Here is a 25,915-nt window from a genome sequence, read left to right as displayed (position 1 = left end):
TCCTTCTCGGGCAGTTTCACAGCTTAATCCCACCCCTGCCCTGGCCTTCACAATGGTCAATGGATGATTGTTTCAGCCATCACTGGAAGACTAGGAAGAAATATATCTGGAACAATGTAAAGGAATGCTTTTGAAGGAAACTCATTCTCAATAAATTAACAGATGTTTCTTGGGCAGATAAGTGTTCTGGAGAGCTTTATAGATAGCCCTCAACGTATAACAGTTCGTTTAATGACTGTTTGAAGTCACAATGGCATGGAAAAAAAGTGACTTATGACCATTTTTACACATGAACGTTGCAGCATCTCTGTGGTCATATGATCAAAATTAGAATGCTTGGCAACCGGCATGTACTTATGACAGTTGCATGTTCCGGGGTCATAGAACCCCTTTTGTGACCTTCTGACAAGCGAAATCAACAGGGGAAGCCAGATTCACTTAACAACTGGGTGATTTGCTTATCTGCTGTGATTCACTTAACAACTGTGGGGGGAGAAAAGGTTGCAAAATCAGGAGCTCGCTTAGCAACCAACTTGCTTAGCAACAAAAGTTCTAGTCCCAACTGAGGTTATAAGTTGAGGACTACTTATATTTGAAATGCCAATGCTCAATGAAAGCCTGTTCCAATTTATCCTTACCTGCTCCATCACTTCGGGGGCCATCCAGCAAGGGGTGCCAACAAAGGTTTTCCTCACTTTGTTTCGTGTAATGTCCCCACCAGTAGCCAGAAAAGCACTTACGCCAAAATCTGAACGCCAAAACACAAAAAGAAGGGGTTAAAAAGGAAGCATTCTCTCTTGTGCATCTTTTTTTCAAAGCAAAAGCTATGCCTTAGATCAGGGTCTCCAACCTTGGCAACTTTAAGCCTGGAGGACTTCAACTCCCAGAATACCCCAGCCAGCTTTGCTGGCTGAGGCATTCTGGGAGTTGAAGTCCTCCAGGCTTAAAGTTGCCAAGGTTGGAGACCCCTGCCTTAGATAGAGAATTGGGGTCCTCTTTATGACTTGTGGACTTCAAGGCCCATGCCATGCCAACTCAAGAATTCTGGGAGTTGAAATCCACCTGCGACTTAGAATCATGAAGCGTGAAACTAAAAATGAAAATGAAGAAAATAAACAATAAATAGTACAAGCCATCAAGGCCAAGGCTGATATCATATACCACATGTAGAGAAGAAGTCCTTGTGACTGCAAAGATTAAATGCTTGCTGGAAGGCATCCAGGGGCCAAATGTAAGACTTTTGCACTGGGTACGGTTTCGTGTTCCTATCTAAGCTTAACCAATAACAAGTACTGTGATCCTTGAGTTACAACTGTAAACAAAGCCTCACTGAGGGGAGAAGGAGGCGAGTGTTAGAACTTCAGTTCTGGTTTGTAAATCTCCTTTTTTCAGGTAGGTAATAACATTGAATGGTCACTGACCAACTGGTCATAAGTTGTGGACTACCTGTATTTGAAAGGTATTTCAGTAAAGAAAGTCCTCAACTTAAAACCATTCACTTAATGAACATTTGAAGTCAACAACTGAAAAAAAAAGTTACTTATGACCCTTTTTCACACTTACAACCATTGCAGCATCTCCATGGGTATGTGATCAAAATCAAAACACTTGGTTTTAGGTAATGAGAAAGGGAACTTAGATCAGACCCAGATTTAAAAGAGATATACGTAATGTAGTAATTATTAGAAAATTATTATTGTGTCTTTTTCTTCTTTTTTAAAGTGTTAATTCAAAGTTAAATTATGGGAATCTTGGGGGGGATTAATTATGTGATACATTTAACCATAGGGATGGTACTTTGGAATTGGCAAATAGGGGTGTTGTATTGTTGTTGGTGTTATTTTTTATTAGTATGTTGAAAATGTGTGAATTGCTGGAATGATGAATTAATAGATGAGTAAATTGCAGACCTGACAAATAATAATAAGATAAAATATAATGAATATGAAAATATATAATGATGTATTAAGGATTTAAATAAATAGATCAAACAATGTATTGGAAAAATTATAAAATTAGATGGGAAAAGCTTGATGATTAAAATTAAAGAAAATATATAAAGTAAGTTTAAGATAAGTTATCAAATGTGAAAGATGAATATGAAATTAAGTCAAGTTTGTAATGGAAATGTGTTGACCTGGAATCATGCTGTTCGCTGAAAGAAGATTTTCTCTCTCTCTCTAATATGTGAAAATTGAATAAAACTTTTGCAAAAAAAAATCAAAACACTTGGCAACTGGCAGATATTTATGTCAGTTGCAATGTGTGCTGGGCTCATGTGATCACCTTTGGTGACCTTCTGACAAGTAAAGTTACTGGGGAAGTCAGATTTACTTAAGTTTGCAAATTTGTGTTAATAACTTAACAACTGCAGTGATTCACTTAACAACTGTGGCAAGAGAGGCTGTAAAATGTGGCAAAATTCAGTTAACAACTATCTCATCTAGCAACGGAAATGTTGGGCTCAATTGTGGTTGTAAGTTGAGGAACAAAATTTCTGAAAGCTTTCATAACATTTGCAGAATTGGTGCAAGTTTCTGTTTGTCTTTTATTTCCACCCTGATTGAAAGAGAAATTAGTTCAGAATCATTCATGTCCTCCAAGCGTCCAGTCACAAGGTTTCTACACTGTCACATTTTCTCAGACCATGTACAAAATTATGAAGACACTATTGTTTGAAAGGAGGATAAAAACAAAAGGATAAAAACAACTCTCTTATCTGCCATGCATGAAAGGCGTGCATTTTAAGTAACCATGTGAAATTACTTACTGCAGCGCACTAATTACCCCGAAATTTAATTTTCCTTTCTGGATTTTAAGAAGATAAAAGAAGTGTAGGAAATGCCACAACTTAAAAACGATCCTTGGCTGCATTTGTTGAGAAAGGTATAGTCTATTAGGGATCAAGTATATCACAGTAGTGCAAAGCCAGAACTGAAAATCGAGAGTCAAAATCCCTACTTTCCCCTCCCTTGATTATCTCTCATTGCCCACCCCAATGTACCCAATCAGGTTCAGACAAGATGTTTTCCTAAAGGTTAATTCAAGCACAGGTTGGTACGCAGCCCCCTCCTTCCCCCATCTGGGTGACCTTGAAGCAGCGTCTCAAGGAGATACAGCACTTACTTTTGTTTCCGAAGTATTCCCCCCTCCTTCCACCTCCCCACAGCTCATGGCAGTCTATCACCACACAGCTACTACAAGCAAGCATGAGGGGGAAGCTGACATGAAGAACATGCTTGTGAAGAATGGCATAGGAGTTTGTAGAGAGACATTTTGAGGAAAATATATATATCAGCATTTAGAGAAATCTCAGAGAATTATTACAAATGGCCTGAACTGAAAATTAACCCCCCCACCCCCCCGCCGTTTGCTACTTTTCAGAATTTGTTTTGACTACAATTCCCATCATTTCCCTACAACTCCCATTACATTCCATGTTTTGTAGCCCAGCAATCATTTTCAGGCCACTGATGTGGAGAGATTAGCATGGGTTCTCTGCCTTAAGCCAGGTATATTTCTACATTTATATATGTATGTATGCTAGATTTATACCCTGCTTCTTCGTTCATCGGCAGTGGCCTTAGATTTGTCCTCGACTTACGACCACAATTAAGCCCAAAATTTCTATTGCTAAGCGAGACAGTTGTTAAGTGGGCTTTGCACCGTTTTACAACCTTTCTTGCCACATTTGTTAAGTGAATCACTGCAGTTGTTAAGTTGGCAATGTGGCTGTTAAGTGAATCAGGCTTCCTCGTTGGCTTTGCTTGTCAGAAAGCGGGTAAAAGGGGATCACATGACCCTGGGACACAGCAACCGCCATAAATATGAGTCTATTGCCAAGTGTCTGAAATTTGATCATGTGACCATGCGGATGCGGCGATGGTCCTAAGTGTGAAAAACAGTAATAAGTCACTTTTTGCAGGGCCGCTGTTATGGCCACTAAACAAATAATTGTAAACCAAGGACTACCTATAACCCTTCCTTCTGCCTCCTTCTCCTCCCCCACAAAACCTCTGCAAAATAAATCGGGAGGAAAGTGCCCGGCACAAAATCCCACAGGGAACGTCTCAGGCTGAAGTGGGATTTGAACTCAGATCTCTCCACTCCTAGTCCAGCATCTTCCCCGCTAGGACATGTGACCTTTAATGGAATCAGATGCCTGTTCAGTTGCAAATACCTCATAATTGTGTAATCATCACTGCACACTACACCAAAGAACACACAGAGGCATTAAAACCCTCTGTGATTGACTGCAGACTGCTGTAGATTTTGTAGCTGTGTTAAAATCCTTGACTTACAATACTTCACTTAGTGACCCTCAAAGTTACGACGGCGCTGAAAAATGATGACTGTTTTTCAGTTATGACCTTTGTAGCATCCTCATGATCATGTGATCAAAATTCTGGTGCTTATATTTATGACGGTCGCGGTGTCCCTGGGGGGGGGGCGTCATGTTATCCCCTTTTGCGACCTTCTGGCAAGCAAAGTCAACGGGGAAGCCAGATTCACTTAACAACCCCGGTTACTAACTTATCAACTGCAGTGATTCACTGTGGCAAGAAAAGTCATAAAATAGGGCAAAAATCACGAATGTCTCGCTTAACATAAAGTTTGGGCTCAATTGTGGTCATAGGTCGAGGACTACCTGTACAGGCAATCCTTGACTTACAACCATTCTTTTTGAGACCATTCAAAGTTACAATGGCACTGAAAAAAGTGACCTATGAATTTCCATTGCTAAGCAAGTTAACCCGATTTTATGACCTTTTACGCCATAGCTCTTAAAGCAAATCATAGCTATTAAATGAATCGTGTGGTTGTTCGGCGAATCTGACCTCCCATGTTGATTTTTCTTGTTGGACACCAGCTGGCAAAGTTGCAAATCATGATCACATGAACCCAGGATACTGTACTGTGTTGGTTGCCAAGTCCCCAAATTAGAGTCACGTGACCCTTGGGAATGCTGTGATGGTCATAAGTTGTAAGGAGTGGTTTTAAGTCTGTTTTCAGTGCTGTTGTATTTTCAAATGGTCAGTCAATGAATGGTTGTAAGTGAAGGACTATCTGAGGTGCTTTTTTTGTGTGTTTTATTTTGTTTTCACAAATCTCATCCTTGCTCCAAGAGTTTCCATTTTCCTTTCACAATAAAACAACAAGGTGATTTTGATGGGGAAATGTAGCGAAGTTTCACACGTAGTGCTAAGCTTCCTTGTGCCATGAGGGTGGGGCCATGAGTTTAGCACACTCTCCCCAATCTTTGGGGGTGACATCAGATGTGAAGATTTCAGCTTCCTGAATTCTAGCAGGGTCAATCATGGAATGAGAGAACTGGGTTTAACCATTTGAATCATTATGCAGAGAACATATTCTGGATGCTTGAAAGTGGCTAAAGGCACGCCAAGAATTTGTGACCTCCGAACTTCATCAATGAAGCCTCTGAAGTTTTCTTTCTTTTTTTTTTCACCTTAAGCAAGAAAATACCAACCCATTGATAAATATCTTCCCATCAACCTTTGCTCTTTCTCCACAACCCAAAGAGAGTTTGTGATTGCAAAGGACAGTAAATCTTTTTAGAAGAAAGCCCGTGTATATTTTTGAAGGCTGGAATACAGTTTAATCACATTTTAATAAAGCCAGGGATCTTTAACAAATTCACCCATCATTTAAGACTTGGGACATAACTAAACTGCATTTTAAAGTAAAACCATGGTAAAACCAAGTTTACCAATAGGTGCATTTCAACACTTGTATTATTCAATCTATTAACACGATCAATCTTTGCAGTTAGTACTGGCACTTCCTTTGGCTAAAGGTCCGCCCACTGTCCGTCCATCCATCCATCCATCCATCCATCCATCCATCCATCCATCCATCCATCCTCTCTTCAATCTTCCAAGCTGCCAAGAAAACATTCATGGTCCTCGACTTAAGACCATAATTGAGCCTGGGTTTACAGTTATAAGTTGTGCCAATGATAGGCAGGTCACCACATTACCGCACCCAATTTTTCTTCCTGTCAGTCATTAAGCAAACCCATTTTAGACAAGGGAGGTTTTATGTAGACTAAATGTCAGTTTACCAGGACTAAATGTCGGTTTACAGCAAAAAAAAAAAAAAAAAGGTAAATTGCAGCCATGTGACAGCAGGACACTGCAGACAGCATTAAGTGACTGGCCATAAATCGATAACTTAATCAGTGTTTTAATTGCAGTTACAGATGGTGGGGTTTTTTTTTCTATTGCTTTTTAGTCTACTGTTTAGAATTGCCTTGGCTGAAGCAGTGTTATAAACATATACTGATAGTAAATACTGTATATTTGATCTGTAAGTCATAGAACAAAGAAAAGCCTCTAGCCAGGCTGAAAGATAGATTTGTCCACACTAGTTTTAAAAACTTGGCTGGCATTAGCCGTGATTAGAATTGATCCTGATATAAGGTCTGAATAGCGCGTCACTGACAGCCATCCTTATGACAGCAATTTCCATCAGTTAGTTGCGATAAACATGAATTCATGTCACACCTTAGGCATGAAAGCCAGCTGGATGACTTTGGGCCAATCACCAGGCAACTGTGAGTTCTAGTCCCGCCTTGCACATGAAAGCTGGCTGGGTGACTTTGTGCTTCTCTCTTAGCTCAACCGATCATACAGGGTTGTTGTAGGGAAAATAGCAGGAGGAAGAAGGATTAAGTATGTTCACTGCCTTAAGTTATTTGTAAAAATAATAAAGGCTGGATAGAAAAATGAGGTAAAAAAATAAAATAAAAATAATATTCTCACTGTTCTGGACCCATCACTTTTGTGTTACTTTAGCTGCTGTCGAATCTGTTCCACCTGTTGATGGGAAGAGAGAAATCTAAACCACAAGATATGAAGGGAATGTGAGTATTGTATTTCTCTTCCCAAGCTTGTTTTTACACCTGCCAATATGCTGTCCTGGATGGATTTCCAGGAAATTTGGAGAGTGACACAGACAGGTCATCTTACAAATTCCTCCCAGTTTTTATTTGGAAAAAAAAATGCGGTTCCATCTGAAATACGAGCTGGCAAGCAGGTGCAAGCAAACAGGAAAATGACAGTTAAACAGAGATCAGAATGTCCTGAGGGAGACCAGGGTTTTACCTTATCTTCTCTTAATTTTTATAGACCACCAATCGAATGATCAGACATGCAACAGAGCAACTGGCCTGTTTTAACCATGGTTTGTTTAATTAACCGCAAGTGTCTAAGTCCAAGTTGTTCGACCTCAGCCACTTTAAGATGTGTGGACTTCAACTCCCAGAATTCTGCAGAGAGCTTGCTGGGAGTTGAATTCTGGGAATTGAAATCCACACATCCTAATATTGCTAAGGCTGAGAAACAATAGGGATCCAGCAGGTCACATATAACAGGATATTGCAAGCAATGATTTGCAAGTCCCTGGGTTCGCACATGACTCTAAGGCAACATATGATTTTGCACTTCTACTTGAGCATGACATATGATCAATTGATCAGAGGAGAGGAAGAAGTCCAACATGCAGTTATGTTTTTCCTCCTCTTCGACTTACAACTGGCTGCTTAGTAACCGTTCAAAGTTCTCACTCATCTATCTTGGGGGCTACCTACAATCTGGTCCTGAAGTTCTGACACTCACGCCCCTCTGCAGCCACATGGCCAAAGTTCAAAACCTCAAATCACCGTGTGGAGCATACCCACAGTCACATGATTGTGCTCTACAACAATTTTGTCAAAAACCAACATTTCTGATTTTCAGCAGAACTGTGACCACGCTGAGTCACTGGTTTTGCTTGCTGTATTTGTTTAACAATGGGTAAGGTCACCTAAGGACTGCCACAAACAAGGTTGTAAAACTGGGTCATCATATGACTGACCCACTTTATGACAACCACAATATATGACTGCAGTATGCAGACTCCATTATGAGCATAAGTTGAGGACTACCCGTATTCTGGTCATTGGAAGCACATTCCACCTCCAGAATTGGAAGCATCTTCCTACCTCCAGAAATAATAAAATAAAAATCATGCATAAGTGCATTTATACTACTGGATTTTTATTTTATATTAAACACAAGTCTTCGTATGGGCATTTTGCCATATTCCATAAGTCTATTAAAATAGCACTGACCTGCCAAGTCAGAAGCAAAATCTAAATCTTTGAGGCAAGTTAAAATACATTTGTGAAGTCTTTTTAATTCAGTACAGGTAGTTTTTGACTTATGACCACAATTGAGCCTTGAATTTATGTTGCTAAATGGGAAATTTGTTAAGTGAGTTTTGCCCCATTTTACGACTTTTCTTGCCCCATTTGTTAAGTGTGAACCATTGTAGTTGTTAAATTAGTAACATGGTTGTTAAGTGAATCTGGCTTCCTTGTTGACTTTGCTTTATTACTAGGTGGCAAATGACCCCAGGACACTGCAACATGACCCCAGGACACTGCAACCGTCATAAATACCTACCAGTTGCCAAGTGTCTAAATTTTGATCCCATGACAATGCAAATGCTGCAATGGTCATAAGTGTGAAAAACGGCCATGTGACTTTTTCCAGTGTCGTATCTTTGAACAATCACCAAATGCACTGTTGTAAGTCGAGGACTACCTGTATAGAGGGTTTTTCTCCTTTTTTCCCCCACTATCAAAAGGAAAGAATTCTGCGAGATGTTCCAAATACACAATGCTGAAGGACTTCAACACTTACCAAGATCATCTTTAAAATGATGAACTAAAAACACCTACAAAACTCACAAGGCTGGCTGAGGACTTCCTTTGGTATTCTGCATAAATGAACTTAGTGGTGTCTCTATCGTGGCTTTCATGCAACTGATTAAGCCACCATGAACAGATCATCTCCTGCTTTATCTGAATACAACACGCAAAGGATGCCCAACGCTTTTAGAAACGATATCAAAGCACGGGAGGAAAAGATGCAGACAAAGTTGCTAATTCCAGATACAACACGGCTCCCTCCAGGCTGAGGACAATGAATTTCCAGCAAAGACATCATTAAGCATTCAGGAGTCAGCTTAAAAAGACAAAAACGGAAGGCTTTTGGATACCTATTCTGATGAGCTCACACAGTTAAGTGAGTTCGGAAATCGATGAAACTGGAGGGACAAGCTGTCTTAATTTACACTGCAGCCAAGGCCTGTGGCTGTTAAGTTGATAAACTGTTGTGATTAAAAATGAAAGAAAGGCAATTTTAAAAAAATGTGCTCGATTATGAGGAATCTGTAGAAGAACTCTGTCATAAATCTGAAATGTACAAAGCTGGTTTTGATGGGGAATGGAGGGAGGGAGGGGAGAGAGAGAAAGAAGAGAGGGAGGGAAAGAAAGAGGAGGAGGAGGAAGGGAGAAGAGGGAGATAGGAAAAGAAAAGGGGGGAAAAGGGGAAATAAGAGGGAGGCAGGGAGGAAAGGAAGGAAGGAAGGAAGACCCCACCCAAAAGGAAACTTCTGACTGGGAAAAGTTAGTCCTCAAGTCAGAAGCACTAAAGCACTATTCACACATTCAGTTAAATCACCAAATGTTTGCTGAATAAACCACAGTGGGTATGGCACAAACATACAATAAACCCTAGATCATGAAAGTTCACCAGTACTTCCAGCCATTAGCAAAGGCAAGATTCGAATCCAGGATTCTAACATCAGACTCCATGTTCCCCCCCACCCCTCAGCTTACCTTCCCCTCCCTTCAGAGAGGAGATAATCAAAATCTCAACTTCTGCCCTCCATCAAGACCATTTTTCACCTGAGTTGTGGTTTTGCTCAAGCATCCTGCTTCCACACAGCCAAACACACAGCAGGGCTCCCTTCTCTAACAAACATTGTTTAAATCAGTGGCCCCCAACCTTTTTTGTGCCACGGCCCGGTACCGGCATCACAAAATGATCCGCGGCCCGGTACCGGCATCAGCACGCATGACAAGGCAAGGCGAGCCAAGCGACCGGCCGGCCAGCCGTCCCCCGCTTCTCCCCGCCACCTTCAACTCCTCCTTTGTACCTTTGTCGATGGGCTGACGGCTTTGGGACGGTCGCTCGGCTCGCCTTGCCTTGGGTGCTGAAAGAATCCTCGCGCCTTAGTTTTGTTCGAAGCCGCCCCCCCCACTTCGATGAAACTAAGGCGCGAGGATTCCTTCAGGACCCAAACGCCGCTTTCCAACCGGAAAAGCTCACCCGGAAGCACTTTCTCATCGAAACAAGATGGTGGCGCCCAGCAAACCGGCGGCCCGGTAGAAAATGTTCCACGGACCGGTCCCGGTCCGGGGACCGGTGGTTGGGGACCCCTGGTTTAAATGACAGAGCGAGAGAGAGAAAGGCCTAGAAACTATGAGGCTCTGTTAGAAACAGAGCGTTTTGTGTGGCCTGGAAATTACTACAGCATCAACTAAGGAGTGCAGTGCAGTGTTCCACGCCAGCCAAAGAAAACACATGAGTGCATTAAATCCTTCAACCTGTTCCAAATTCACCAAGGGGAAACTGAGGCAGAAACGGGCTATAGGAAAAGGGGGAAACAAACAATCTGCAGCAAACGTGTTTCTCTAGGATCAGCGGTGGAGGAACTATGGCTCCTTCATGACCTCTGGACTTCAATTCCCAGAATTCCTGAGAGTTATGAGAATGGCTGGCTCAGGAATTCTGGGAGTTAAAGTCCACAACACATAAAGTTTCCATAGTTCCTTCCTTTCCTCCTCCCCCCCAAATATCTAAGTGATATCGTGGTAGCAGAGCAAAGTCTCAGAATAACCACCGCTGAATCCAATTGAGCAGTTGGGAATATTTACACGGATAAATGCCACCCAACATATTTCCTTCACTTAATTGGAAAAGGAGACATATGTTCAGTTGAGTCTACTTAGTCAGACAATCCGGAGCTCTGCATTTGTTTGGGCTCTCTCCAAAGGTTTGATGGATACTCACCGGCAATCTGGACTGACCCATCTTCTCCCAGTAGGATATTGCCAGCTTTCACATCCCTAGGAAAGAGAGAAAGAGAGAAAGAGAGAAAGAGAGAAAGAAAGAAAGAAAGAGAGAAAGAAAGAAAGAAAGAAAGAAAGAAAGAAAGAAAGAAAGAAAGAAAGAAAGAAAGAAAGAAAGAAGGAAGGAAGGAAGGAAGGAAGGAGAAAGGGAGGGAGGAAGGAGGGGGGAGAGAGAGGGGACGGAGGGAGAAAGAGAGAAAGAAAATATAGCCATGAGTATGGATGCAAATTCTGTGTTTCCTTCCCATTGTGGCAGTCAAAACCAATGCATTCTTAAAGCAAAGTCAGCACCACACAAAAAAAGAACTTAGGACCTGGGTATGCATTTATGACCTTTGCAGCATCAAAATTTGGGTGTTTGGTAACCAGCAATGTACAGGCAGCCCTCAACTTACAACCATTCATTTAGTGACCATTTGAAGTTACACTGGCACTGAAAAAAGTCATATTTATGATGGTTGCAGTACCTCTGAGTCATGTGATCCGCTTTTGCAACCTTCTAACAAAAATGTCACTGGGGGAAGCCAGACTTAGACTAAATTTATTTTCACTTTAAATGTACACTAATCGGCGTATATAAAAATTTCATTGCATACAGCTCTCAAAGGGTCTCCACCTGTAATAGACACTACACAAATACTTAACAAGGTTCACTTAACCAGGTTACTAACTTAACGACTGCATTGATTCATTTCACAATTGCAGCAAGAAAAGTCATAAAATGGGGCTTAAAGTCACTTAACAATTGTCTTGCTTAGCACTGGAAATTTTGGGTTCCACGGTGGTCGAGGACTAGCTGTACCCTCCAAGCCAACAAAAAAGAATAGATTCGGGGCAAATCGGTTGTGACACTGAAGATGATTCTTGATCCGGGCCTGCCGCCAAATGGAAGTTTCTACACCTTGGAAAATCTCCAGGACTTTTCCGGCTGCTACCAAAACAATGATCTCAGCATAATGTTCTCCGGGCATTAAGCAACGCCCCCCACAGCCTCGGACAGAAAGCCGCGCTGGGAAAGGCTATGCTTGAAAACCCGAGTCGGGCCAAAGTCCAGAGTTCGAAGGAGGAACGGGTCAGTTGCCTTAACAACTAAGTTTGCTAATGCAGTTGCAAAGGCAAGCTGGAGGGGGTCACTCTTTAAAACAAGCTACAGCTCGTCCTCGACTTACGGCCACAATTGAGCTGAAAATTTCTGTTGCGGGGTGAGAAATTCGTTAAGTGAGCTTTGCCCCATTTAAAGACTTTTCTTGCCACAGTTGTCAAGTGAATCACTTCAGTTGTTAAATTAATAACGTGGTTGTTAAGTTAATTTGGCTTCCCTTCAGAAGGTCACAAAAGGAGACCACATGACCCCTGGGACACCGTGGCTGTCATGCATACGAACCACTTGTCAAGCATCTAAATCTAAGTCACGTGGCCACAGGGAGGCTGCAACGATCCTAAGGGCGAAAAATGGCCATAAGTCCCATTTTTCAGTGCCACTGTGACTTCGGTCGCTAAACGAGCTGTTGTAAGTCGAGGACTACCTATATAGCAAAGGGCTGTAAGGAAACACATATAAACACCCACACAACTAATGCGTCACTGAATGTACTTCCTCTTCTGGTAAAGATTAGAGGATCTGTCAAATGAGAGAGCGTGTTTCCATTTTTGAAGCTGAACTGGGGGGCCTCCTTCCCTCTTGAAGACCCCCGGGACAGACCCTCCTCTTCGGTAGGACGCTGGCAGGGAGCGCCATTTTCCCAGGATAGCTGGTTTCCTTTAGGTTTGGCATACTAGATCAGTGTTCCCCTGTGGGAAACAGGTGTGTGGACTTCAACTCCCAGAATTCCCTAGTCAGCACGCTGGGAATTGTTGAGAAACACTGCCCAGTGCAAGTAGTCCTCGACTTACAACCGTTCATTTGGTGATCACTCGAAGCGACGACAGCAGCACTGAAAAAAATGGCCTCTGCTTTTCACGCTTACAACCGTTGGAGCATCCCCACGGTCACATGACCAAATTTCAGACAGTTGGCAACGGGATCATATTTACGATGGGTGCAGTGTCCAGGTGGGGGCGGGGGGGTGTCATGCCCTTTTGTGACCTTCTGACAAGCAAAGTCAATGTGGACTCACTTAACAACTGGGTTACTGCAGCGATTCGCTTAACAATTGTGGCAAGAAAGGTTGTAAAAAGGGCAACATTCACTCAACGGCTGCCTCGCTTAGCAATGGAAACTTCAGACTCAATTGTCATAAGTTGAGGACTACCTGTACTACAGACAGTACTTGTTTTAAGCTAAAAAAAAAAAAGACCAAAGGAAATTTGAATTTCTGTCTGCGGATTTAATGGTGCTAATTGGTGTTTCCCCATGTAACTAGAACAGGGGTTTCAAAGAAGATGGCTAACCTCAGCATCCAGCTTCCTTGGACCTCAACAACAATGGCAGGAACTAGCCGGCCCTGGCTAATTTTTAATTAAACAGGGTTAAACCTAGTTAATACTTGGATAAAAGACTACCAGGAAATCAATCAATCAGAATAGACCGGTAAGAGACCTTTAAGGTCATCTAGTCCAACCCTCTTCTCGAGCAGGGGACGTTGTACCACTTCAGACAACTTGCTGTCCAGTCTCTTCTTGAAAGCCTCCAGTGTTGGAGCACCTGCAACTTCTGGAGGCTTTTCCACTGATTGGTTATTCTAACTGTCAAGAAGTTTCTTCTTAGTTCTAGGTTCTCTCCTTGATTAGTTTTCATCTATTGCTTCTCGTCCTGCCTTCTGGTGCTTTAGAAAATAGTTTTGAACCCCTCAATATTGGAACATTGCTATCGTGTCATTCCTAGTCTTTTTACTGTTATCTGAGAATGTGGAAGATTAATGTGGTCTGGGAAAAAAGCCCAAAGAGCTGAATAGGAGTCTTCATAGGTCCCACTTCCCATCACTGGTCTTAAACTTGCAATTCTTGGCCACTTTTATGTGCCACAATCCACTTTGTCTTGGTCCCTCACAACCAGCTAATGGGAAAAGTGAAAAAATGTCCACCAATTAGTGCAACAGGTCTCCTTTTGTTTTTTTGTTATCATATTTGCTTTTTACCGGGGAAACTACTTGTAAAACACACTGTAAAGGTCCCGTGGTAGTTCATGCCAGATTATGTTTGACAATGGCAAAGATGCAGAACGAATCTGCTTATGCTCTTGTTCTGCACCATCTCAAATTGCAAATGACAAGGGTGGTGTGTTGATGGATTGAAGACAATTGTCTTCAGGGCATGGAGAGATTCTATTCCTGGAGGTGAAGTCCTTCCTCCTCTCCTTGCTTCAAGGACAAGACAATGTCCATATCAACAAGTCAAGATCCCTATTATCCGAAGAACATTCAAAGCTGTTTAGAAGACACCCCACCCCCCAAAGGCCACAAAATGGTGCACTACATCAATTCAAAACAAGTTCCAACTCAAAATGTAGCTTCTTTTAGAAATTGGTGCAACATGCAAATCAAGGCATAATGGCTTGTTCAACAAAATGGGGTTAGAATCTGTTGTTGTCTTAGGACTGTCGGTGAACATGGTCTCCTTGCTGATTGGACACTTTCAAGACAGACTTTCTCATCTTCTTGTGTTCTTATGTTTTAAAGATGCAACGCTTGGGTTGTATCTTTGAAGCTTTTCTAAGGAACACAGAGTTGGTTCCTTTTTTGGAAGGAATAGCCAACACTCCATAAGACAAGCGCAGGATCCAAAAGGATCTTGACAGACTTAAACACTGGGCCCTGTCCAACAAAATGAAATTCAATGGTGAAAAAAGTAAGGTTCTATATTTATGCAAGAAGAACCAAATGCACCGATATAGAATAGGTGGTACCTAATTCAATAGTAGTAACTGTGAAAGGGATCTTGGAATCCTAGAGGACAGTTACTTAAATATGAGCCAGCAGTTGTGCTGCAGCTTCCAAAAAAGCCAACACAGTCCCAGTCTGCATTAACAGAGGGAAAGAATCAAGATCATGTAAAGCAGGGCTGTCAAACTCTTGGCCCCTGGCCTGGATGCATCACGTGCTGGCCATGCCCACGCCCAGTTTAGCAAAGGGAGGAATAATCCCGATACATCATGCGACACCACCGTGATGACATTTGACACCCCGATGTAAAGTGTTAATACCACTTTATAATGCCTGGGTAACACCACACTTGGAATGTTGCATTTAGTTTTGGTCGCCACAATATAAAAAAAAAGATGTTCAGATACTGGAAATTGTGCAGAAGATAATTAGGGGCTGGAGGCTAAAACGTATGAAGAACAGTTGCAGGAATCGGATATGTCGGTTTAATGAAAAGAAGGAGCGGGGGTGACATAATGGAAGTTTTCCAATATCTAAGGGGCAGAAAGAAGAGGGAATCAAATCTATTCTCGAAAGACTGTGGCTCTCATCTAACAGAAAAATCTGCTGCTGTAGGATCACAGCACAGAAAGAAGTGATCCCTTGTTCCTCTAAACCTCATAATCACATTAAATGATTTAACTGTGCCAATTTAGATTTCACTTATTGGCAACAGCAGAGCTGTCAATCAACACCAGGTTTTAAATCAGTTCCAGCATGTTGTGGTCTTGAATCAACACCAAGAGAACACAAGTGAGGCTCTGTGTTCTGGTGTCTTAATCTTCTCTTGGCACATTTTATTCATCCTGGATGTCTCCTTTTATGATCCCAAAAGAAGTAAGTAAGTAAATGAGCAAAAAGGCCCAAGCAACTCTCCACCAGCCATCAGCACCCAGATCAGCATAGATTAATTCCAAGGTTAACATCAGACCAACAATCAAGTAAACAATATCAAGAAACGACCAAAGATCAAACAGCCAAACCAAAAAACCTCTGATACCACCTCCATCAACACTGACAGCATGCCACTAGAATATAAACTGATAGCAAACTGCACTCCTTACCAGCACTGATTATGTTACCTAGTTTGGGTAATGAAATGTCTACAAGAGAACAGGCAAGCTCAGAGACCACCAAGGACTCCCTCAATCAGTGGAGGATTTGCCTTCAGAAGCTATGGGTTCTCCAACACAGGAGGTTCTTAAAAAGAGATTAGGCAACCATTTGTCTGATATGGTGCAGGATCTCTTGCTTGAGAACGGGAGAACAGAGTTGGAGTCTGAGCATTTTAAAGTTCTTGAAGTTGAGAAATATTGTTTTAAACAATCACTTTTCATTCTTCCAATTTTTATGAATACTTTTATATTTGAGATCTCTTAATTGGATTAAGGTATTGAAGAACTTGAAGAATTTTTCCTTTCTTTTTTAGCCTTTTTCTTCACTTTTTCGCCTTTTTTAGGATTTTACAATTTTCTCTTTTTTGTGTGTGTTCATGGTGTGTTTATGGTCATTTCCTTCATTTTTGAATTTTTACTGTCATCTAACCAACCGATTGGATTAAGGTATACAAGAACCTGAAGAAATTTTTTCTTCTTTTTCTATTATTATTATTATTTGGCTTCTCTTTTCTTACTATTCTTCTACTTTTTTCCTACTATTTTTATTTGGAACTGCAATTGGTTATTTTACAACTGGATTAAGGTCTAGAAGAACCTGAAGATTTTGAACTCCTCAAAATGAGTAGGAAATTAACAGCTCCTGGTTCTTCAACTTCCACTTCTTCCTCTCCACCATCTGGAGGACAACGTTCAATACAGACAATATTAAGGCACGAAAAAGAACAAGAAAAAGTGACCCTGCAGATGATTATGCAAGGAATTCAAAATATTCAAACAAGATCAGAGAATATTGAAAAGAGAATAGAGAACATTGAACAAAGAACAGAGAACATTGAACAAAGAACAGGGAAAACCGATGAAAAAGTGGAGAACATCCAACAAATGATGATGAAGTATGATGAGAGACTCCAAAAAATTGAAGAAGAAGATAAACAAAGAGACAAGAAGATTGGAGACATTGATAACAGATTAACTGTGGTTGAACAAGATAAAAGTGGTATGCTGAGATGGGAGATGGACAGATCAGAATTTTATCTTAGATTCCAAAACATAGAGGAAGAAAAAGGACAAAATCTAGCTGAGATAATGATAGAAATATTGGCTGAAGCTTTGGAAATAACTGAAGAGAAGATGATGGATGGAATAGATGAGGTTTATCGAGTCTTCACAAGATATGCGATGAGAAATAGCTTACCAAGAGAAGTTCACATCAGATTTACAAAGAAAGCCATTAAAACGCAAATATTGCAAGTGGCAAGAGAGAAAACATTGAAATATAAAGATAAGGAGATTGTGGTCTTGAAACAAGTACCCTGAAGAGTGAGAGAGATGAGAAGGGAATACCAATTCTTGACCAAATTATTACTTAAAAAAGAGGTGAATTATAGATGGCTGATTCCAGAAGGTTTAATGTTTACATGGCAAGAACAGAGATATAGAATTGACTCAATTGAGAAAGCTGAATCATTTTACACAGAATTTTTCAGAGGGGAGGAAGAGGCAGAAAAAGAAATTTCACTAATTGAATTCCAAGAGGACTCCCAAATGACGACTGAAAAAGAAAAAGGTGCAGTAGGTGGAAAGGAGGAAGCTAAAGAAAACGTGAACCAAGATCCACGAGAGCTGTCAAACCTAATTACAAAATATAACCATGGAAGAGAAAAAATTGATTGCAATTAATATAAATGGACTTAACTCAGCCGTTAAAAGAAGGAAAATCTTTCATAAATTAGAGAAATTAAAAATTGATATAATCTGCCTACAAGAAGTACATATTAAAAAACAATATGAGCAATTGTTTATACAGCCAAAATTAGGGAAAATATTCACTTCCTTGACACAATGTAAGAAAAGAGGAGTGGTTTTATATATTTAAGAGACCATCTCAGCGAAATTGATTTATACTGATGACGATGGAAGAATATTAATGGTGGAAATAATGGACAATAATACGAAAACACTCCTGATTGCAATTTATGCCCCGAATGACAAACAAGAAGAATTCTATAAAATATTACATATGAAAATAGTTGAACTGGACTATGTTAATATAGTTATGATGGGAGATTTTAATGGAATTGTAGACAATAAACTGGACTACACAGCACAGAAACAATAAAGCAAAATAGAAAGACTCTCCCTAAATCTTTTTTTAAAATGGTAGATGAAATAAACTTAAAAGATACATGGAGAGAAAGAAACGCTAAAACTAAACAATACACCTTCTACTCAAATAGACACTTATCAAAACAAAAAAGAAGATACATCAATCCAGAATGTATGGGATACAATGAAGGCACATGCCAGAGCCTTGATAATAGACTATACAAGGAAAAGAAATACCATGAAAAGATTAGCCCCTAAGGCATTAGAAGATGAGCATAAAGGACTCGAAAAAGAGCTACAGAAAATGCCACAGAGAAAGGACATTAAGTTAAAAATGGACATAACCAAACATAAAATGGGTCTAATAGAAAAAGAAGAATTAGCACAAAAAATTAGAGGTGCCAAACAGAACTATTTTGAAGATGCAAATAAACCAGGTAGATGGTTAGCATATAAATTGAGAAAGGAGAAAGAATCAAGGAAAATATCCCAATTAATAGATGACCAAGGCCAAGTTTGCTATGGTAGTAAAGAGAAGAAGGAAATTATTCGAGATTATTATGGGAAACTATACACACAAGAGAATATTGATGAGGAAAGAGTTAAACAGAATGCTAATTTACCCCAGATATCTAAAGAGATTGAAACAATGTTAGAAAGCAATATAACGATGATGGAGTTAACTGAAGCACTTAAGAAACAAAATAATGGAAAGGCACCAGGCCCAGATGGACTTCCGGCAGAATTTTACAAAACATTACAAGAATCATTGAATTTTCCACTGCTAGATGTTATGAATGAAGTTATGTTAAAGAAGAGGATACCTAAATCATGGTCAGAAGCTTATATCACACTTGTTCCAAAAGAGGAGACCGATCCATTATCAAGAACTATAGACCTATCTCCCTATTAAACGCAGATTACCATCACAGGAGGAAATCATTAAGAAAATATTGGAATGTGCTGAAATGAGTAGATTGACATTTGAAATTAGAGAACAAGAGGATAAACAATTTTATAAAATTTGGGATCTATTCTATCAATGGTTAGACAATAAAATATAGTAATGAAATATGTAGACTTTTAGAAAATAATAAATATATAAAGATGTATTCTTTTCTTATTATATCTACAAAATGATTCAAGGATAGATCTGGGATGATAATATGAATTGTCATAAAACAAATTAAGTAAAATATGATCATTTTGGAAAACATGAATGAATAAAAGTATAGTCAAATGATTGATTAATAATGATATTAATGTATTTAATATATTGATTGAAAATACGAGATTATATGCAACGTAATTATAATTGAAGACTATGAAATGGAAGCACAAAACAATTTGTAAGCCAACCAGCACACTGTATGTACATATATGGAAGATGATTTGATGTTTTTATGTTTTGTTTGTTTATGTTTGTTTTAAAAACCAATAAAAATTTATATTAAAAAAAAAAGATAATAAAAACCTAGGAAGGAAAGAAAAAGACTAGTAGAACCCATTGTTTCCAGGTAAGCAGGGATTAACACCAGACAAACAAGGGGGAGGGATTGCAGCTGGAATGCAGAGCTCTGGCTCTTCATGGATAGGAAAAACATGGAAGTATCAGCCCTCTGAAGAACACGTCTGAGACCCACCTGTGGATTTGCCCATTTTTATGTAGGTACTCCAGTCCTTCCAAAACTTCCTTGAGGATTGTGGCTATTACAGGCTCGTCCAGGACTCCATTCTTATGTTCTCCTTTGGCTACAATGTGCTTGATCACATCCAGAACAGAACCTGTATTGATAAGGAGAAAAGGCTTTTATTAAGTGGAAGAAAGAAGATTCTCCTGATCATTTTTCTCCACTGATACCACTGATCTCCATTTGATACATCTGCTGATAGATTGACCCGCATCATCTTGATTTTAACCACTTTTGTTGAAGCAGGTGCTTGACTTGCACACAATCCTAAAAATCAAACTCTGGTTTATAAACTACAGGTAGTCCTCAACTTGTTTAGTGACCGTTAGAAGTTACAACAGCACTGAAAAGTGATTTAGAACCAGACCTTTCACAACCTCCCCCCAGTCACGTGATCAAAATTTGGTTGTTTGGAGTGCATTTATTAGTTACGGCATCCTGCAATCACGTGGTTGTCCTTTGCAACCTTCTCAGCCAAATTCTGATGAGCAAAGTCAATGGGAGAAGCAGAATTCCCTTAATAACCCTATGATTCACTTAACAGAATAACAGAGTTGGAAGGGACCTTGGAGGTCTTCTAGTCCAAGCTCCTGTTTGAGCAGGAAACCCCATACCATTTCAGACAAATGGATGTCCAATCTCTTCTTAAAATCCTCCAGTGATGGAGAACCCACAATTTCTGGAGGCTAGTGGTTGCACTGATTAATTATTCTCACTGTCTGGAAATTCCTCCTTAGTTCTCGGTTGCTTCTCTCCTTGATTAGTTTCCATCTGTTGCTTCTTGTCCTGCCTTCAGGCGCTCTGGAGAATAGGTTGACCCCCTCTTCTTTGTGGCAGCCCTTCAAATATTGGAAGACTGCCATCGTGTCTCCCCTAATGATTCTTTTCACTAGATACGCAATTCCAGCAATCGTTCTTTAGTCGCCTAATCCTCTTTGTTGCTCCTCTCTGCACTCTTTTTATTCATGTCACCCCAGTCCTTCTTTTCATTAAACTAGACATACCCAATCCCTGCAACCATTCCTTATAATCTCCAGGCCCCTAATCAAAAAGGTCAGAAAATCAGGCCATGACTCACTTAGCAGCCACTTTGTTTAGCATTGGAAATTCTGGTCCCCATTGTGATCATAAGTCAAGAACTATCCGTATTATAGCTGGATTCACAGTTTTCCCTAAACCAGAATCAAACAAGCCATGTGACAGTTTAGTAAAGATGGGTAACATGGTATCGGGTTGCAAGCACCTCAAATCTACATTTGCTCCCTATGTTAAAACCGCATTTTAAGGCTTCACACAGCATTTACTGTCAAACAGCTGGACAATGCAAGAGGAGGGAACATTTAGAGGAATGCCAGGTTGAAAAAGAAAAATATCCGTCTCAATCTTTCTAAAATTTTCAATGTGAAATTTAAATATTTCTTGTCCTGGGACATTAGGGAACATCCAGTAAATTACTAAACCTTTCACCATTTTCTAGCAATTAAGGTAATACATCTTGCACTGTTTAGAGATATCCCACTGCTGTAATCTGTGTATTTTGGCATAATAAATCTACCATTACTGCTCCTAAATGAAATGTTGGTAACAGTCAACAGGTTTGCTGAAAGATTTTGGAAGCTGAATCATCATCTTCAAAACTGGTTTTTTAATATATATATTAAACCTTAAACAAAAAAAACCCAGAAAACTTGCAACCACGGCTGAATTCAGAAGAAAAGGTACAGATTTTATTTTGTTTAGGTAGTCAGTTAAAGCCGTGGGGTGCAGGAAGAAGCATGTTCAAGCTTGTTATAGGTGACCTGACAGCTAAAGCCCATTCAGCTACGCCTTATTGAAAATTAAGATTTAAAAGTATTTATCTTGATGGCTGCTTAAGCCCAAGTGACAGCCTAAGAATAGCCAACCCAAAATAGACCTGTTACACGGTTTAAAACTGTTTTCTGCATTCCAGATATTCTACTTTCAAGACCTTTTCCACTGCAGATTAATTTGTTCGTAAAAACAATGACCAGGTTAATTAACCTACTTCCCCCTCAAAACAAACGGATGTGTATTAGCTTTAAAAAGTGCACCTGTACAGGTAGTTCTCGACTTAAAACAATCCATTTAATGACTGTTCAAAGTTACAAAGGCACTGAAAAGTGATTTATGACCATTTTTCACACTTATGACCATGGTCACATGATCAAAATTCAGACACTCAGCATCTGATTCATATTCATGACGGTTGTCGCGTCTCAGGGTCACATCATCCACTTTTGCAACTTTCTGGCAAGCAAAGCTAACGGGAAAGACAGTTTCACCTAAAAACGATGTTACTAACTTAATAACTGAAGTGATTCACTTAAGAACTGTGGCAAGAAAAGTCGTAAAAATGGGATAAGTTCACCTAACAAATGTTTCACTTAGCAACATAAATTTTGGGTGGTAGCAACGTGAGAACTACCGGTATTAATGGAACAAAAGCGGGTATGAAAGTGACTTGAGAATACAGGTAGTCCTTGACTTACGACCAATCACATAAGGACTGAAGTTATGCCGGATCGCCCCAAAATCCCAACATGGTGACTTGACTGTATTTTGGATGCTCTGCAACTGGTTTACATTTGCAGCTGAATCCCGTGACTGAGATTTACAAGCTTTTTTTTTTATTATCAGAAACCAGGATTGACTTCCGGTTCTCAGCAAAAACTGGATTATAGTGATCAATGGGTTTATGTAACAACCACAGGGTTTGCTTAAAAATAGCAGGAGAAAAGGTTGTAAAATCAGTTTAGTCATGGGATGATTTACTTTAGGACCATCATGACTGTAATTCCTCAATTATAGCAATAAGACGAGGACTTTGTGTATAGGACTTTGTGGCTGCTATAAAAAAATAGCTAATTTCCTCCTTAGCGTTATTTCTGAGCTGAAAATAACAAGATCAGCAATGTCTGTCCCCTTTTATAACGTATAGTATTAATTAGAGCAAACTTAGAATCTGATGCATGCTTCTAGTTGTTATATTTCAAAATAATACCATGGAGCTGGAAAAAATAGCTAAACAAAAATGGCATTATGACAATGGTTCCCAACCGTGGTAATTTTAAGATGCATGACATTCATCTTCCAGAATTCCTCAACAAGATTATGGTTGAGAAATTCTGGGAGTTAGAAGTCCACACATCTTAAAGTTGCCATGGCTAAGATACTGGTTTGCATCAGCATTAAAAGAGTCACATCACTTCCATTGTGCAGAGATGATTATCCATCCAGTGTCCCCCAATTTGGCCACTTCTAGATGTGTAGAGTTTAATTCCCAGAATTCCCCTGCCAGAATCTTTGTTCGTGGAAATTCTGACAGTTGAAGTCACCGAATGAATAGATTTTTTAACCCAGCCATTATCTCTGTGTACGTATTTACTGTGGCTGGTTGTCTTTACAATTTTCTTTATGCTGATGGGTGCTCTTTGTAATTTAGTTTTGCTATTTTAAGTTTCTTAAGGAGGGAATGCAAGCTGACCTAAGTCTCTCTGGGCGAGAGTGGCGTACAAACCCTCGTAAAGAAAGAGTTTCTAAAGGGAGACGTTTCAATCTGGCAAGAACCAGAGCTCTTGCTCAGAGATTTATTTATGTACTGTATTAAAAAGACAATAAATAGTCTTCAGAAATTGTCAATGGACTCAATAATATGTTAATACTAAATCTAGATTTCCCCCCCCAGATATTTTCAATCATCCAGTTTAGAATACTGGAAGAATAACAAGCTGTGGCAAATGTGCTATTTAGAAGGGGTGTTAGTACAGTATACATAAAAGTCCTACATATATATAAATTAAAGGTATTATTGGCTCCAAAGCATCAAATTTATTCTGTAGCTGCCACAAAGAGGACAGTTAAATTCCCTTCCTTCCTCTCCTCTCCTCCCTCTTGTCTGCCTGCCTGTCTATCAATCTGTTTTTCTCTCTCACACATGCTCTCACACATGCTGGAATAACCAGCATTGTTAAAGAGAGAAATGTTTACATCTCTGACTCCAGTAAGAATTCTTTAAAATTGCTCACCTTATGCATTAGTAAAATTGCTAGGTAGGCTTCAGTTCTGAAAGGGAGGGAAGGACAGCTAATTGTGCATCACTTTCGAAAGAAAGCAAAGCAGGGGCAAAGTTTACAACAGGAACGTTTGGGTCAGAAGGCTCAAAACACCAACCCAACTGCTTCAAATGCAATTGTAGACATATAATTTCAGTCCAAAAGCTTGCTTGCCAGTTGCAAAGGCTGCCCTGCAGGACTGTTTCTATTCTCTTCCCAACCAGTCTCTCCAGCTTCAAGAGCCAAAATCCCATCACGACCCAACTTCTAAACTTCTAGAAATGGGAACTGAATACCGCTGGAGCACGCTAAGTTAGAGGCAGTTGGCCAAGATAGTTAATACACTGAGCTAAAAAGCATGTTTCACAAGCCCAAGTCACAATTTTATTTTACCTTCCATTAATCAAGTTTATTAGCTTAGCGTGTTATATGAGAATAAATTCTGTAGCTGCAACACACTGCATATGCTGTTTGTCTTCCATCAGCCTTCTCTCTCCAAAAACCTGATCCAACTTCTTAAAGCCCACTATCCAGAGTTTATTTTTAACTGAAATTATAATTTATTCATTAGATTCCATGAAGATCTGGTCTTGAAATGGCTGGAGGCTTTTAAAAAGGTAAAGATAAAAAGGTTTCCCCAGTCCAGTTGTGTTTGACTCATCTCTGGTGCTCATCTCTGTTTCTTAGCCGAAGGAATCAACCTTGTTTCTGTGGTCATGTGGCCAGCATGGCTATAAACTGAGACGCACAGAACGCTGTTATCTTCCCAACAAAGTGGCACCTATTTATCTATTTGCATGCTTTTGCACTACATAATTTCTGACCTGGGCTGATATAGCCCTATATAGGCAGTCCTCGTCTTACAACTTTTATTTACTGACTGCTCAGGGCACTGAAAAAAAAGAGACTTGTGGCTGTTTTTCAGACTGACCATTGCAGCATCCCCGTGGTCACCTGATCAAAATTCAGATGCTTGGCAACTGGCTCATTTTTATGATGGTCTCACTCCACTCATGCCAGCAGGAGGCATGCGGCAGGTTCTGTTGGCCTGATTATTCTGGCTGGCGGGGCCCAGGAGGACGGCCTTTTCAGCTGTGGCTCCGGCCCTCTGGAACATTTCTCCCTCCCCCCAACCCAAGCGTGAGGTTGACCCCAACTTTCCTATCCTTCCAGAAGGGCCTCAAGACCTGGCATTTGGCCTGGGGCTCCAATGGGAGAGCAGCACAGTGGAGGTGGCTGATCAAGTAACAACAGATTCCACCTCTCCTCACGTGTCCTTAGATTTTAAACTTTGGTCTTTATTTATGTTTTTTTGTATATGTATAGACATATTTTTATGACCGTAAGCCACCCAGAATTACCTTATAGTAAAATGGAAGGCCAATAAATCATAAATAAATAAATATAACTAAAACAAACAAATAAATAAACAAGTGGAGTAGAGCTGCTAACTGAAGAAGCTCTCTTTAAAATCCACACAGTCTATGTGGTAAATTCAGTTTTAGTGGGCTAAGACCTAGCTTAGACAAGAACAGTTTATGCATGGGTTAAATTTCAGTTCCCATAATCCCTCACCAGCTGCTAAAAGGTTATGTGAGTTGACATCCAACACAACCAAAAGGTACCAGCTTGAAGATGAGCAATGTGTAGTGTTGCAATTAGCACTCGTCTTAAGGGTAGAATCCTGTAGAAACATTGCAGTGTTTTAATGGGGGGGTTAATGGGAAAGGTGGTGAACTCATATAATCATATCTATATATTTACAATGAATACATAATATATATAAAACCTTCCTTCGGCATGGACATCAACTGGGTGATTTGGGGCCAGTACCTGCTTCAGTACCAACCCATTTACAGGTTGGTTGTGGGAAAAATAGGAGAAGCAAAGCACAGGTCGTCCTCACTTAGTGACTCTTTGATGTTATGACAGACCTCTCCAAGCGAGTACAACCTGTTTTGAAGTTCCACATCCATACGCATGCATACCTCATGGTCATATAATCGCATTTTGGGTGCTTGGCAACCAGCTCATGTTTATGGCTATTTGCAGTGTCCTGCAGTCACATGGTTGCAAATTTGGCCAG

At 40.1% G+C, this 25,915-nt stretch overlaps 1 protein-coding gene across 1 annotated transcript in view; it reads right to left on the bottom strand.

The window, feature by feature from the left end:
* The window catches only part of OXSR1 (oxidative stress responsive kinase 1), a 96,068-nt gene that overhangs the window by 30,476 nt on the left and 39,677 nt on the right, over positions 1–25,915 (bottom strand). Inside the window, exons 4-6 of the mRNA XM_087946383.1 lie at positions 19,709–19,850; positions 10,923–10,978; positions 639–748 (exon numbers count right to left, since the gene is read on the bottom strand). Coding sequence (XP_087802509.1) covers positions 639–748; positions 10,923–10,978; positions 19,709–19,850 — 308 coding nt within the window. The remainder of the gene's footprint in view (positions 1–638; positions 749–10,922; positions 10,979–19,708; positions 19,851–25,915) is intronic.

This window comes from Notechis scutatus, chromosome Z (genome assembly GCF_049901735.1).
Source record: "Notechis scutatus isolate UNSWTSFEM ecotype Mainland chromosome Z, rNotScu1.2, whole genome shotgun sequence".
Taxonomy (NCBI): domain Eukaryota; kingdom Metazoa; phylum Chordata; class Lepidosauria; order Squamata; family Elapidae; genus Notechis; species Notechis scutatus.
This window is presented reverse-complemented; position numbering and strand designations above follow the sequence as displayed.